At 36.4% G+C, this 17,656-nt stretch overlaps 1 protein-coding gene across 1 annotated transcript; it reads left to right on the top strand.

Annotated features, from left to right (window-relative positions):
• Positions 1-97: 97 nt before the first annotated feature.
• On the top strand, positions 98-1,954 carry LOC141715132 (sugar carrier protein C-like). The gene is made up of 4 exons (XM_074518613.1): positions 98-230; positions 346-671; positions 757-1,386; positions 1,499-1,954. Exons 1-4 carry the CDS (start codon positions 98-100, stop codon positions 1,952-1,954), a joined length of 1,545 nt encoding a protein of 514 aa, XP_074374714.1.
• The last annotated feature ends 15,702 nt before the right edge of the window (positions 1,955-17,656 follow it).

Below are 17,656 nucleotides of genomic sequence, written 5' to 3'. Positions count from 1 at the left end.
CTAAAATCTAAAATCTAAAATTTAACTTTGTTTTTCAGCTTTAATAAAATATAAAACAAAATCCATTTTCAGTCTACATATATACTTTACGGTGAATATGGCCGGCGGTGGTGGTGTAAGCTCCAGCAACAGGAAAGTTTATCCAGGAAAGCTCACCACACGTGTTGTGGTAGCATGCATTGTTGCTGCTATGGGCGGAATGATCTTCGGTTATGATCTTGGTGTATCTGGTATATATTACGTTCATGATAAATACACCCTTAAATTTGTCAAATACTTTGTTATTTCTATGTTTTTTGTGCATGCTCAATTACTTACAATATATTTATTTGTTTCGCTCTTTAGGCGGGGTGACGTCGATGGATTCGTTCTTGGAGCAGTTCTTTCCATCTGTATATCGAAAACAAAAGGCTGACGATTCGACCAATCAGTACTGCAAATTTGATAGTCAGATACTGACGACGTTCACTTCATCATTATACATAGCAGCTCTATTGTCATCTCTTTTTGTGGCTTCTTGGGTCACACGAAGGTTAGGTCGAAAGCTGTCTATGCTTCTGGGTGGCGTTCTCTTCTGTGCTGGTGCTCTCATTAATGGTCTTGCTCAGAATATTGCCATGCTCATTATTGGCAGGATTTTACTTGGTTTTGGTATCGGGTTTGGAAATCAGGTATAACGTTGTTTGTTTGTCTTGTTCTCTGCTATTTGCTTTAAATCAGTCATATTAATGTTATTATGTTGTTTTGTAACTACAGGCAGTGCCACTGTACCTCTCCGAAATGGCACCGTCCAAGTACAGAGGAGCCCTCAATTTTTGCTTTCAATTATCAATCACTCTAGGTATCCTCATAGCAAATCTTGTGAACTATTGGTTTGCACAGATTGAAGGAGGTTGGGGATGGCGTTTGAGTTTAGGAGGAGCGATTGTTCCTGCTCTTTTCATGATTGTTGGATCATTGTTTCTCCCTGAAACTCCTAACTCATTGATTGAAATGGGGAAGCAAGATCAGGCTAAAGCAGAATTACTGAAAATTCGTGGTGTCGATAATGTTGACGAGGAGTTTGAAGATCTTGTTGCAGCGAGTGAAGCATCTAAGAAAGTGGAGCATCCTTGGAGAAACCTCTTGCAACGAAAGTATAGGCCACACCTTGTAATGGCTATACTTATTCCATTCTTTCAGCAAATTACCGGCATTAATGTTATCATGTTCTATGCCCCGGTTCTGTTTAGAACTATTGGTTTCGGGAGTAGCGCCTCTCTTACATCTGCTGTGATCACTGGTTTAGTAAACGTGATTGCAACTTTTGTGGCTATATATGTTGTTGATAAGTTCGGCCGGAAAGTTCTTTTCTACGAAGGAGGTATTCAGATGATTATATGCCAGGTATACATATTCAATTCAATAAACGATGCTATTTTTCTTATTTTGTGGACTTAACCCTACTTATTTTGAGATGCAAGCTCTTACTTTGTTGTGTATGTTTTTTTTTTGACAGATTATTGTTGCAATTCTTATTGGCAAAGAATTTGGAATATCCGGCGACAATGATAATTTATCCAAGGGGTATGCTATTGTTATTGTGGTTTTCATATGCATATATGTGGCTGGATTTGCCTGGTCTTGGGGGCCTCTAGGCTGGTTAGTACCAAGTGAGATTTTTCCGCTCGAAATTCGATCGGCCGCACAAAGTATCACAGTTTCAGTGAACATGTTTTTCACATTTGTCATTGCTCAACTCTTTTTGATGATGCTCTGTCGGATGAAATTTGGCCTTTTCGTGTTCTTTGCATTTTTCGTCGTAATAATGACCGTGTTCGTGCACTACTTGTTGCCTGAGACTAAAGGTATTCCTATTGAAGACATGGCAATGGTATGGAAGTCACATGCATTCTGGAAAAGGTTCGTGAATGATGATGTTGATGATGAGAAGCCCAAAAAATGCTCTCCGTGAGGAAATTTTATTGAATAAATTATACCTTTTATGTTGATTTACTAGGTATTTTATGTCTATACTGAAATATTGGTAGGTAGCCAGAGTGAGCGGATTTAATTTTTTGGATTGCAATCTTTGACACTTATTTTGCAATTGTTAATGTGTTATAATCTTGGCAAATTTTACTTTGTAAGAAATATTCTGAGTCTTTTTTTGACAGTGTGTAGTTTTTTCCTGATATAATGGCCTTCTGGTGTGCCATGCTTGGTTTACACATCTCAGTTCTCTATCCAGTGCTAAAATAAAACATCCAATGTAGCACTCTTAACTTATTTTCCCTTGAAAGTTATAACCTGTACATGTAGGCAGATAACAAAACACTACATATTCTAGAAAGGTATGACCCTATTACACCAAGTCGACCTCGACTTACATTTAGTAAGAAGCCACAACACTATTATTCAAATCATACGCACATTCTGCTACTGAAATATTTGGAGTAGTTATGTGAAATCTCAGAGCTCTGGCGATGCTTTAGTGGCAGCATCTTTACGTTCGGCTTCTTTCTTTAATTCCGAAGACTGTTTTAGCTTGTTATGTATTTTGTCCAGTTCATCCTCCCCGGCAGAATATTTTTTGAAGACCTGTATCAGATGACATAGTTATGTTAACGCTGCTGAATGCTGATATAGTACTGTCCATTCCATCATGTCTGAGAAACTTGAGCAGAAAATTATCTGTTTCAGACAGAAATTACTGCACTTTTCCAGTTAGTATTATATATATCTGAGAATCTACCTTAACCTTGTCCTTTGGATTATTTGTTTGAGCATCTAGATTAACAGTCTCCTTTGCATAGTGGTAGCTTGGCAAAGTCTTGCATCTTGAAACACTTGTTGGCTTTCGCCTATCCTGCAGGGGCTTTGTGTAATCTTCCTTTTCTTTTGAGAATGCTGAGACAGAAATATTATCATGTTGTATAGATACTTCTTTTGATCCACAACTTACCTCTTCTCCCGCTACAATAACAGCCTCTTCCTTGTAGCTGATTTTTGGTTTCTGTTAAGTGGCTCATATTGCTTAGTTATTTCTGTTAAGCAATTCTCTTGCTGACGTATTGCCATCCAATGTTCGAGCCAATTACACATCAGATTCGGATCTGGTGTGTTTCTTCTTAGAACAGACTCTCAGCTAAAAGATCTAACACCAGTTATGAACTTGATATGATTCTTTTTATCACAAATTTTTTATATTTTATTTAGTCATATATTTTGACAATTTACCTGTTGCCTCGGTTCTTAACGTAAAGAGTAGGCTCACCGGGACTCCTCCTGAATCCTCCTGAAGTTGTGAAATATTTATCGATGCGATTGTACTAGGTTCGCGGTGCTTGTTTAAGTCCGTATAGAGTTTTCTTTAACTTCAGAAATTTTTCATCACTTCTTTTTTTAACAAACTCTTGTGGTTGCTCTATATAAAATTCTTCTTGTTGGAGTTCTGCTGACATCACTTAATCATTAAGTCAATATATAGTATAATTATGTAGTGATTAGTTAGTTAATTAGTCAGTCAAGTAAGCAATCAGGTGTATATATATTGTGAGGCAGACATTACTTCTGGTGTAAGATTTGTAACAAACTATCATTCTGAATATATAACTTTTACTTGTTTTCTCTCATCTTCTTCTTCAAGCTGGTGTAGTACTGTTTCACATGGTATCAGAGCCTGCAACAATCAGATCCATGGGATAGATACAAAGTTTGCAGTGCTCATAAATCGGATTGATTGTTCCGCATCGATCCGTACCGATCTCCTATTTCTTGGTGTTTTTCGATATGATTTTCGTTGAATCTCTCTCCCCTAAATCTCAATTTCTCTCAATCTCTCTCGATATATACAAATTCTTTTACTGATTATGATGTCTACTTTCTAAATCAACTTAGTGCATCATCATATCATAGTTACGCACAAAACTCTCTCTTGATTTCGTTCTCGTTCTCAATTGTTTCTTTGTTTACGATAGTGATATTGATCGAATAGTTTATCATCTTCAAAATGTCGTTTCTTGACATTTTCTCTGTGAATTACTTCATTTCAGTTACAGTTCTTGTTTCATTTCATTGAGATCATTTTTCTGGTGAATAATCCCTATTTGTTCATCAAAACTCAATACTTAATGGCTGAATCGTCAAATAATCATGATCACAATGAGAATAATCAATCTCAATTCAATCAAGATAATCCTTTACATCTTCAGTCTTTGGATAGTCCTGGAATGAAGCTAGTTAGTGAGCCTTTTGATGGCACTGGTTTCAGCAATTGGAAACGATCGATAACTATTGCTCTTTCAGCAAGAAATAAACTAGGTTTTGTTGATGGATCCATTCCTAAGCCACTCTCTAAAGCACCTTCTTATAAAAGCTGGTCTAGATGCAATGACATGGTCATATCTTGGCTTCTTGGTGCGTTATCGAAGACAATTGGCCGTAGTGTCATATATTCAAACTCTGCTCATGAAATGTGGTTGGAATTAGAAGAACGATATGGTGTTTCCAGTGGTGCACAGTTATTTGGTCTTCATAAGGAACTTGCTGAGGTTTCTCAGGGAAATAGCAATGTAGCAGATTATTTTATGAAATTGAAGATGTTGTGGGATGATATAGATGCTTTGTGCTTAATTCCAGTATGTTCTTGTGGCTGCTCATGTGGTGCTTCTCATAAATTGTCCAAGTTTCAACAAGATCAGAGAATCATTCAATTCTTGATGGGCCTAAATGAAAGTTTCAATGTCACGAGGGGCTCTATTCTAATGCGGTCACCTCTTCCTTCTATTGGCCAAGTTTAAAGTCTATTGCTTCAAGAGGAGACTCAGAGGGAGATACATTATACTGGGCATTTTTTGCCAGATTCTGCTTCACTGAATGCATCCAAATCTTATGGTTCTGGAAACTATAATCAAGGAGGTAACAATAAAAGATTTCAGACTGATACCAAGAAATTGTTCTGCAATTACTGTAAGAAACAAGTGTTGGATTTTTAACGCAGCGGGGGCATGGCAAAATACTTTTACACATATAAAATCCAAATAAAAGCATACAGATCATGAATAAAAATTCGAGAGATCGAATCTAACCTTTAAAATAATTCGGAGACAACGATCAGAGATCCTTAGCAGTTGCTCCTCAAGTGTGAAGCACTCCACCGGTATCCACCAAGAAAACGATGTTAAGGAGGAGGAAGGAGGTGGAGAGAATTGAGTTTTCCAAACTTTTTGGGTTTATATGGTTCGTATAAAAATAGGGTCTATAATAGTGTATTTATAGGCAAAATTTTCAGCTGAAATTTTTCCATAAATATTATTATTATTATCCCATTTATTATTCTCATTAATAATTAAAACACCTTTTAATTATTAATCCTTTTTCTAAACACTTTAGAAATAATTCTCTCTCTTGATTTAATTTCCAAAAATTAAATCCTTAATTAATAATATTAAGAACTTTTCTTAATTAATTTATAATCAATTAAATCTCATTTAATCAATTATTAAATTTGCCAATTAATTATTTATTTCACAAATAAATAATTATTAGCCATTATTAATTAATTCCTCTACCATTAAATCATTCTCTTTTTATGGTGTGACCCTGTAGGTTCAATATTAAGCCGGTAGTAGAAATAAATAATAATAAAACTATTTTATCATTATTTATATAAATTCTCTAATTTATTAAATATGATTAATTAATCACATTTATTCTACATCGTGAGGGATACTTCTCAGCATATCGCGACTATCCGGATAATATGAATTCACTACTTAGAATACCAAGAACCTATTCAGTGAATAGTTACCGTACAATAAACTCCTTCTACCCTACAATGTCCCGATTAAATACAAGGCATGTATCTCGTGTCAAGCCTATCTAATTCAATCACTTGCTTACCATTTACTATGCGTAGTTCTATGCAAATTAGAAACTCCTTTCTAATTTCATTTACTCTGGCCAGAGATTCCTGAACTAGCATAAGTGGATCAGCCTTGAACATTCGCTTCCTTCACTGGAAGGGGTAGATCCTTTATTGATCATACACTATCTTCGTGTACAAATTTCTATACCCAGAAGAGCCCTAATAATTGTCCCTGGAGACTAAGAACTAAACCAAAGCATAGTTCAGTGTACACAAGATGACTATGATGACCTCAAGTCTAAGGATACTTGTACAACTATCACTAAGTGAACAACTACTGACACGTGAGTGAACTCCATCAGTTGTTCAGCTGTGCGAGTCATGTTCAGTGAACTTATTCTATAATAAGCACCTACATACTAGCTATAGTGTCACCACACAAATGTCTATAAGAACAGACATCCTTCATAATGAAGCAAGCATAGTATGTACCGATCTTTGCGGATTATTAATTACCAGTTAGTAATCCTACGACCAGGAACTATTTAAGTTTAGAGTTATCATCTTTTAGGTCTCACTATTATGATCTCATCATAATCCATAAAAAGCTTTACTCTAAACTATGGTATATCTTATTTAAACACTTAAATAGATAGAGCCCGTAATAAAAACATAACAAGTCTTTTATTAATATCAATTAAATCAAAACAGATTACATAAAGAGTTATTCCTAAATCCTAATACCTGATTGGACTTAGGACATATTCCTTTCAATCTCCCACTTGTACTAAAGCCAATCACTCTGGTATCTAATATCCATCCTGTCATTACGACGATCAAAGTGACTTTCATAAAGTAACTTTGTGAGTGGGTCTGCTATGTTGTTATGTGTGTCAACTCTAATTCAATACAACACAAGAAATGTTACCGCGCTCCCACTAACCCTTTTGTAGACGCATGGTTCATCTGCGTTTTTGATAAAATCAAACTCTTTGATTGTCTCATCAAAACGGATATTCCATCTACGAGAAGCTTGCTTTAAACCACATATGGTTCGCAGTAGCTTACACACTAGGTTTTCATTTCCCTTGGAAAGAAAACCATCTGGCTATATGTCAGATCACATAGTCGTAGTAAGCAGCAATCGCAAGCAAAATCCGAACTGATTTTAACAGGGCTACAGGTAAAAAGTTTCATCAAAGTCAATCCATTGCCTTTGTTTGAATCCTTTTGCCACAAGCCTGGCCTTGTAGGTCTCCACCTGGCCATCTGCTCCAATCATTCTTTTGTATACCGTATACATAGATTCCATTCCGGATTTCATGGCACTATGCCATTTCTCTGAGTCAACACTACTCATAGCCTCATTATAGGTCACAGGGTCGTCATCATCAATGATCGACAACTCATTGTCATTCTCAATGACAAGGCCATATTACCTCTCAGGTTGGCGAGACACTCTCCCTGATCTATGAATGGGCTGTTCCACAAAAGGTTGTTCAGTCAGAACAGGTGTTTCCACTTGATCCGTAGTAGTTTGTGCTTCTTGAACTTCATCAAGTTTAATTTTGCTTCCACTGTTTTCTTCAAGGATAAACTCCTTTTCCAAGAAGGTAGCATGTCTGGAGACAAACACCCGATGATCGGTGTAAAAGTAATACCCTAAAGTCTCTTTAGGATATCCCACAAAACTACATTTTACGGATCGATATTCCAGCTTATCTGGGTCAACTTTCTTGACATAAGCTGGACATCCCCAAATCTTAACGTGTTTAAGACTCGGTTTCCTTTCTTTCCATATCTCATACGAAGTTTGAGGAACAGATTTGGAAAGCACCTTATTCCGTAAATATGCTGAGATTTCCAATACATAACCCCATAGGAATACTGGAAGATTTGCATAGCTCATCATGGACCGAACTATGTCTAACAAAGTTCGATTTCTCCTTTCAGATACCAATCTGGAGGCGTCCACTGGGAGACTATACCATTTACTTTGAGATAATCTAGAAACACTCCATTAAAGTATTCACCACCTCGATCTGATCGAAGAGTTATAATACTATGTTTGGTTGTTTCTCCACTTCATACTTATATTCTTTGAACCTTTCAAAGGCCTCAGACTTGTGTTTCATCAAACACATATCCGAATCCAGATCTATCATCTATGAAAGTAATGAAGTATGAAAATCCACCCATGGCTTGCGTAGACATTGGTCCACATACATCTGTGTGTACCATTCCTAGCAAATTTGCAGTCCTCTCTCCATGTCTACTAAATGGAGACTGCAATGCCACTATAAAGTGAGATTTTCATCATCCCTTTTCTTTTATTAGTTTGTTCAATCTGAAGTAAATTATGTCACATTTATACAGACCATTATTTAAAGTACCACGTCCATAAAGAATATTATCTCTAAGAATAGAACATTCATTATTCTCAATAATAAATGAAAATCCAGCCAAGTCTAACATGGGAATAATATTCCTCACAATCGAGGGAACAAAATAACAATTATTTAAACCAATAGTCTTGCCCGTAGGCTTATGTAAATGAAATGATTCTACATTTTCAGCAGCAACTCTTGCTCCATTTCCCATCAGTAGAATCACCTCCTCTTCCTCAAGAGTCCTACTTCTCCTTGGTCCCTGCAACAAATTGCAGATGTCAGAACCATAGGCGGTATCTAATACCCAAGTAGAAATTTGGCTTAATGACATATTCACTTCTATCATGAACATACCTGAATCAGAAGCGGCAGTCTCACTACCCTTCTTCTTCTTCTTCAATTCTGCAAGGTAAACCTTGCAGTTACTCTTCCAGTGCCCCACCTTATTACAGTGAAAGCAAACAACTTTGCTCTTGGGGTCTTCAGCTTTTGGTGGAACCGGCTTTTCTTCACCTACTTTCTTCTTCTTGGAAGGGTTCCTCTTCCTTTTCTTAGGATTGGAACCTTCACCAATTAGAAGAACAGAACTCTTCTTAGGGGGAAAATTCGATTCCGCAGTCTTCAACATGTTGTGGAGTTCAGGCAGGCTGACATCCAACTTATTCATGTGAAAGTTCACAACAAACTGCGAGAACGAACTCGGAAGCGATTGCAAGACCAAGTCTTGGCTCAGCTCCCCATCCATGGCAAAACCAAGTTGTCCAAGACGTTCAATCAAATTGATCATCTTAAGTACGTGGTCATTCACAGATGATCCCTCAGACATCCTACAACCGAACAGCTCCTTCGAAATCTCATATCGAGCTGTCCTCCCCGCCACATCATACAACTCTTGTAGATGCATTAGGATAGTGTGAGCATCCATATGCTCATGTTGCTTCTGTAGCTCAATGTTCATGAAAGCTAGCATGATGTATTGAGCAACATTTGCATCATCTATCCACTTACGATACACAACATGTTCATCATTATGTGCATCACTAGCAGGTTCAGTAGGCTTAGGTGAGTCAATCACGTATTCCAGCTTCTCAATCCTGAGAACAATTCTCAAGTTTCGAAGCCAGTCAGCATAATTAGGACCAGTCAATTTGTGAGCATCTAGTATGCTCCTGAGTGATAGTGCAGAAGACATAACGTACAAAGTAAATCTGTAAATGATAAACACATAACAACACTTAGAAAATATTCGATTTCATTTTAAAACACTACATGAATCGGGTCTTTATTCATAAGCGGCTCCCACTAGTTTATCTAATTTATTCAACCCCCTACGTGAAAAATTAAGCATTCATAATGCTAGTGGGAATAGGGATCCTACATTCCATTATACGACCCCGGCTGTAGCACGAACCGCCATGTAATGTTCAATAGGCAGACAACTCTTGTCAATTACATCTTATGTTATTCCCTAATCAAACTTTAGCCTCTTGAATAATTGAGTCTCGGCTGTAGCACGACAAACTCAATATTCTAAGTCAAGTCTAACCCAATATTGCGTACAGTTGAATCAGTCCCCAAAGGCCCACGGCTGTAGCACGTACCGACCTTTAGATTCTTATTCAATGTACACATCTCTATGTAATAGACAAGTATTTCTTATTTCGAAATCAAAGCCCTCGGCTGTAGCACGAACCGACAATGATTCAAAAATAAGAACTACTTTCTATCATGTTGGAAGGCTATGACCGACACAAGCCCGTTGTATCATTGGCCAATTACTACTTGATATTATTTAATTTTAGAGGGATTATATTACATTACAATCATAATCATATTATAAAGAAATTCTTCCTTTTAAATTAAATATTTCAAATCAATAATCAATAATCAGATGATTCCCAGATCGGATGGAGCATTGTCAAGAGAAGTCACTTAATAACCCTTTCTTACAGATAGAAATCTGTTGTTGACAGAATCATCCTTTCTCTCATATCGAAAATTCATATTCAATTACGTGTTTCACAAACACAAGAATCTCATGATTGTATTCATAATATTGTTCTTAAGATTATGAAACAATTTCACTATACTAGGTTGTCTAACAAACGCCTTATGTTCATTTAAGTTCACCTAAATCTATCATCGCATGATAAACTAAGCATATATCACATATATCAACATGAATAAACATCAAGGTAGGCATGTTATATCATATAGTATATTAGTTTAAGCATTATACATCTCTATGTATCACATGAAGCATTTAAAAGCAATTAAAAACAGTCAAAAACAGCTTTAAAACACTTCATGGAAATATAAACAGTTCAAAACTTTTATATAAACCAAAATTGATCACTCCATTAGATCCGTCTCGGAAAAACGAATCCAACGGTATATTGCACGCCCAAAACGGAGTTACGAAACTCCTAGAAAATCAATTTTAAAATTAATAGACGGGCTGTAACGCATTACAGGAACGCGTTACAAGCCCTGTAACGCATTTTGGTGATGCGTTACAAGCCTTTTAAGCCATTTAAAAGGTGTAACGCATTCCGTGAATGCGCCACGGGGTGTAACGCATTCCCGGAATGCGCGACACCCTTATATTTTTTTTCTTTCAGCAGCCGCCGCTTTTTCTCCTCGAACAGCGTGCCTGACAGCTACTGTTCCTCTTTCCGTGCAACACAGCAGACATATGCAGATTATGCAGATATATACATACATACTTTATATTATATATATATGATTTATTTAATTACGAATTTAATTGCAAGAACTTCAAAAATTCATAATAAAAAATCTATACATCATAAAATTATGAAAAAAATACCCAGACGATCTACAACACTTGTAGAACCCAGATCAACATTCAAAATTATTCTGAGAAATGATTTCTCATCAGACAAAATTAATCCATGATATAACTTGTAAAAATCATAATTAATTCATACAAGCATATAAAATTCTGAAATTTTTACCACAGATCTATATGCATACAACCTATGCTCTGATACCAATGTTGGATTTTTAACGCAGCGGGGGCATGGCAAAACACTTTTACACATATAAAATCCAAATAAAAGCATACAGATCATGAATAAAAATTCGAGGGATCGAATCTAACCTTTAAAATAATTCGGAGACAACGATCAGAGATCTTTAGCAGTTGCTCCTCAAGTGTGAAGCACTCCACCGGTATCCACCAAGAAAATGATGTTAAGGAGGAGGAAGGAGGTGGAGAGAATTGGGTTTTCCAAACTTTTTGGGTTTATATGGTTCGTATAAAAATAGGGTCTATAATAGTGTATTTATAGGCAAAATTTCCAGCTGAAATTTTCCCATAAATATTATTATTATTATCCCATTTATTATTCTCATTAATAATTAAAACACCTTTTAATTATTAATCCTTTTTCTAAATACTTTAGAAATAATTCTCTCTCTTGATTTAATTTCCAAAAATTAAATCCTTAATTAATAATATTAAGAACTTTTCTTAATTAATTTATAATCAATTAAATCTCATTTAATCAATTATTAAATTTGCCAATTAATTATTTATTTCACAAATAAATAATTATTAGCCATTATTAATTAATTCCTCCACCACTAAATCATTCTCTTTTTATGGTGTGACCCTGTAGGTTCAATATTAAGCTGGTAGTAGAAATAAATAATAATAAAACTATTTTATCATTATTTATATAAATTCTCTAATTTATTAAATATGATTAATTAATCATATTTATTCTACATCGTGAGGGATACTTCTCAGCATATCGCGACTATCCGATAATATGAATTCACTGCTTAGAATACCAAGAACCTATTCAGTGAATAGTTACCGTACAATAAACTCCTTCTACCCTACAATGTACCGATTAAATACAATGCATGGATCTCGTGTCAAGCCTATCTAATTCAATCACTTGCTTACCATTTACTATGCGTAGTTCTATGCAAATTAGAAACTCCTTTCTAATTTCATTTACTCTGGCCAGAGATTCCTGAACTAGCATAAGTGGATCAGCCTTGAACATTCGCTTCCTTCACTGGAAGGGGTAGATCCTTTATTGATCATACATTATCTTCGTGTACAAATTCCTATACCCAGAAGAGCCCTAATAATTGTCCCTGGAGACTAAGAACTAAACCAAAGCATAGTTCAGTGTACACAAGATGACTATGATGACCTCAAGTCTAAGGATACTTGTACAACTATCACTAAGTGAAAAACTGCTGACACGTGAGTGAACTCCATCAGTTTTTCAGCTGTGCGAGTCATGTTCAGTGAACTTGTTCTATAATAAGCACCTACATACTAGCTATAGTGTCACCACACAAATGTCTATAAGAACAGACATCCTTCATAATGAAGCAAGCATAGTATGTACCGATCTTTGCGGATTTTTAATTACCAGTTAGTAATCCTACGACCAGGAACTATTTAAGTTTAGAGTTATTATCTTTTAGGTCTCACTATTATGATCTCATCATAATCCATAAAAAGCTTTACTCTAAACTATGGTATAACTTATTTAAACACTTAAATAGATAGAGCCCGTAATAAAAACAAAACAAGTCTTTTATTAATATCAATGAAATTAATCAAAACAGATTACATAAAGAGTTATTCCTAAATCCTAATACCTGATTGGACTTAGGACATATTCCTTTCAATCTCCCACTTGTACTAAAGCCAATCACTCTGGTATCTAATATCCATCCTGTCATTACGACGATCAAAGTGACTTTCATAAAGTAACTTTGTGAGTGGGTCTGCTATGTTGTTATGTGTGTCAACTCTAATTCAATACAACACAAGAAATGTTACCGCGCTCCCACTAACCCTTTTGTAGACGCATGGTTCATCTGCGTTTTTGATAAAATCAAACTCTTTGATTGTCTCATCAAAACGGATATTCCATCTACGAGAAGCTTGCTTTAAACCACATATGGTTCGCAGTAGCTTACACACTAGGTTTTCATTTCCCTTGGAAAGAAAATCATCTGGCTATATGTCAGATCACATAGTCGTAGTAAGCAGCAATCGCAAGCAAAATCCGAACTGATTTTAACAGGGCTACAGGTAAAAAGTTTCATCAAAGTCAATCCATTGCCTTTGTTTGAATCCTTTTGCCACAAGCCTGGCCTTGTAGGTCTCCACCTGGCCATCTGCTCCAATCATTCTTTTGTATACCGTATACATAGATTCCATTCCGGATTTCATGGCACTATGCCATTTCTCTGAGTCAACACTACTCATAGCCTCATTATAGGTCACAGGGTCGTCATCATCAATGATCGACAACTCATTGTCATTCTCAATGACAAGGCCATATTACCTCTCAGGTTGGCGAGACACTCTCCCTGATCTATGAATGGGCTGTTCCACAAAAGGTTGTTCAGTCAGAACAGGTGTTTCCACTTGATCCATAGTAGTTTGTGCTTCTTGAACTTCATCAAGTTTAATTTTGCTCCCACTGTTTTCTTCAAGGATAAACTCCTTTTCCAAGAAGGTAGCATGTCTGGAGACAAACACCCGATGATCGGTGTAAAAGTAATACCCTAAAGTCTCTTTAGGATATCCCACAAAACTACATTTTACGGATCGATATTCCAGCTTATCTGGGTCAACTTTCTTGACATAAGCTGGACATCCCCAAATCTTAACGTGTTTAAGACTCGGTTTCCTTTCTTTCCATATCTCATACGAAGTTTGAGGAACAGATTTGGAAAGCACCTTATTCCGTAAATATGCTGAGATTTCCAATGCATAACCCCATAGGAATACTGGAAGATTTGCATAGCTCATCATGGACCGAACTATGTCTAACAAAGTTCGATTTCTCCTTTCAGATACCAATCTGGAGGCGTCCACTGGGAGACTATACCATTTACTTTGAGATAATCTAGAAACACTCCATTAAAGTATTCACCACCTCGATCTGATCGAAGAGTTATAATACTATGTTTGGTTGTTTCTCCACTTCATACTTATATTCTTTGAACCTTTCAAAGGCCTCAGACTTGTGTTTCATCAAACACATATCCGAATCCAGATCTATCATCTATGAAAGTAATGAAGTATGAAAATCCACCCATGGCTTGCGTAGACATTGGTCCACATACATCTGTGTGTACCATTCCTAGCAAATTTGCAGTCCTCTCTCCATGTTTACTAAATGGAGACTGCAATGCCACTATAAAGTGAGATTTTCATCATCCCTTTTCTTTTATTAGTTTGTTCAATCTGAAGTAAATTATGTCACATTTATACAGACCATTATTTAAAGTACCACGTCCATAAAGAATATTATCTCTAAGAATAGAACATTCATTATTCTCAATAATAAATGAAAATCCAGCCAAGTCTAACATGGGAATAATATTCCTCACAATCGAGGGAAAAAAATAACAATTATTTAAAACAATAGTCTTGCCGTAGGCTTATGTAAATGAAATGATTCTACATCTTCAGCAGCAACTCTTGCTCCATTTCCCATCAGTAGAATCACCTCCTCTTCCTCAAGAGTCCTACTTCTCCTTGGTCCCTGCAACAAATTGCAGATGTCAGAACCATAGGCGGTATCTAATACCCAAGTAGAAATTTGGCTTAATGACATATTCACTTCTATCATGAACATACCTGAATCAGAAGCGGCAGTCTCACTACCCTTCTTCTTCTTCTTCAATTCTGCAAGGTAAACCTTGTAGTTACTCTTCCAGTGCCCCACCTTGTTACAGTGAAAGCAAACAACTTTGCTCTTGGGGTCTTCAGCTTTTGGTGGAACCGGCTTTTCTTCACCTACTTTCTTCTTCTTGGAAGGGTTCCTCTTCCTTTTCTTAGGATTGGAACCTTCACCAATTAGAAGAACAGAACTCTTCTTAGGGGGAAAATTCGATTCTGCAGTCTTCAACATGTTGTGGAGTTCAGGCAGGCTGACATCCAACTTATTCATGTGAAAGTTCACAACAAACTGCGAGAACGAACTCGGAAGCGATTGCAAGACCAAGTCTTGGCTCAGCTCCCCATCCATGGCAAAACCAAGTTATCCAAGACGTTCAATCAAATTGATCATCTTAAGTACATGGTCATTCACAGATGATCCCTCAGACATCCTACAACCGAACAGCTCCTTCGATATCTCATATCGAGCTATCCTCCCCGCCACATCATACAACTCTTGTAGATGCATTAGGATAGTGTGAGCATTCATATGCTCATGTTGCTTCTGTAGCTCAATGTTCATGGAAGCTAGCATGATGCATTGAGCAACATTTGCATCATCTATCCACTTACGATACACAACATGTTCATCATTATGTGCATCACTAGCAGGTTCAGTAGGCTTAGGTGAGTCAATCACGTATTCCAGCTTCTCAATCCTGAGAACAATTCTCAAGTTTCGAAGCCAGTCAGCATAATTAGGACCAGTCAATTTGTGAGCATCTAGTATGCTCCTGAGTGATAGTGCAGAAGACATAACGTACAAAGTAAATCTGTAAATGATAAACACATAACAACACTTAGCAAATATTCGATTTCATTTTAAAATACTATATGAATCGGGTCTTTATTCATAAGCGGCTCCCACTAGTTTATCTAATTTATTCAACCCCCTACGTGAAAAATTAAGCATTCATAATGCTAGTGGGAATAGGGATCCTACATTCCATTACACGACCCCGGCTGTAGCACGAACCGCCATGTAATGTTCAATAGGCAGACAACTCTTGTCAATTACATCTTATGTTATTCCCTAATCAAACTTTAGCCTCTTGAATAATTGAGTCTCGGCTGTAACACGACAAACTCAATATTCTAAGTCAAGTCTAACCCAATATTCCGTACAGTTGAATCAGTCCCCAAAGGCCCACGGCTGTAGCACGTACCGACCTTTAGATTCTTATTCAATGTACACATCTCTATGTAATAGACAAGTATTTCTTATTTCGAAATCAAAGCCCTCGGCTGTAGCACGAACCGACAATGATTCAAAAATAAGAACTACTTTCTATCATGTTGGAAGGCTATGCTCAAATCAATAATCAATAATCAGATGATTCCCAGATCGGGTGGAGCATTGTCAAGAGGAGTCACTTAATAACCCTTTCTTACAGATAGAAATCTGTTGTTGACAGAATCATCCTTTCTCTCATATCGAAAATTCATATTCAAATACGTGTTTCACAAACACAAGAATCTCATGATTGTATTCATAATATTGTTCTTAAGGTTATGAAACAATTTCACTATACTAGGTTGTCTAACAAACGCCTTATGTTCATTTAAGTTCACCTAAATCTATCATCGCATGATAAACTAAGCATATATCACATATATCAACATGAATAAACATAAAGGGAGGCATGTTATATCATCTAGTACATTAGTCTAAGCATTATACATCTCTATGTATCACATGAAGCATTTAAAATCAATTTAAAACAGTCAAAAATAACTTTAAAACACTTCATGGAAATATAAACAGTTCAAAACTTTTATATAAACTAAAATTGATCACTTCATTAGATCCGTCTCGGAAAAACGAATCCAACGGTATATTGCACGCCCAAAACGGAGTTACGAAACTCCCAGAAAATCAATTTTAAAATTAACAGACGGGCTGTAACGCATTACAGGAACGCGTTACAAGCCCTGTAACGCATTCCGGTGATGCGTTACAAGCCTTTTAAGCCATTTAAAAGGTGTAACGCATTCCGTGAATGCGCCACAGGGCGTAACGCATTCCCGGAATGCGCGACACCCTTATATTTTTTTTTCTTTCAGCAGCCGCCGCTTTTTCTCCTCGAACAGCGTGCCTGACAGCTGCTGTTCCTCTTTCCGTGCAACACAGCAGACATATGCAGATTATGCAGATATATACATACATACTTTATATTATATATATATATGATTTATTTAATTACGAATTTAATTGCAAGAACTTCAAAAATTCATAATAAAAAATCTATACATCATAAAATTATGAAAAAAATACCCAGACGATCTACAACACTTGTAGAACCCAGATCAACATTCAAAATTATTCTGAGAAACGATTTCTCATCAGACAAAATTAATCCATGATATAACTTGTAAAAATCATAATTAATTCATACAAGCATATAAAATTCTGAAATTTTTACCACAGATCTATATGCATACAACCTATGCTCTGATACCAATGTTGGATTTTTAACGCAGCGGGGGCATGGCAAAACACTTTTACACATATAAAATCCAAATAAAAGCATACAGATCATGAATAAAAATTCGAGGGATCAAATCTAACCTTTAAAATAATTCGGAGACAACGATCAGAGATCTTTAGCAGTTGCCCCTCAAGTGTGAAGCACTCCACCGGTATCCACCAAGAAAACGATGTTAAGGAGGAGGAAGGAGGTGGAGAGA

The sequence above is a fragment of the Apium graveolens genome, chromosome 3, assembly GCF_009905375.1.
Source record: "Apium graveolens cultivar Ventura chromosome 3, ASM990537v1, whole genome shotgun sequence".
Classification (NCBI taxonomy): domain Eukaryota; kingdom Viridiplantae; phylum Streptophyta; class Magnoliopsida; order Apiales; family Apiaceae; genus Apium; species Apium graveolens.
The sequence above is the reverse complement of the archived record's forward strand: the minus strand, read 5'-3'. Positions and strand labels throughout refer to the sequence as shown.

Bases quoted from the DNA above. Each gene is read 5' to 3' on its own strand.
- LOC141715132 (XM_074518613.1), top strand. From the start codon at position 98: ATGGCCGGCGGTGGTGGTGTAAGCTCCAGCAACAGGAAAGTTTATCCA. The intron at 231-345 runs GTATATATTACG...TTCGCTCTTTAG, and splicing joins TTATGATCTTGGTGTATCTG to GCGGGGTGACGTCGATGGAT. The intron at 1,387-1,498 runs GTATACATATTC...TTTTTTTGACAG, and splicing joins TTCAGATGATTATATGCCAG to ATTATTGTTGCAATTCTTAT.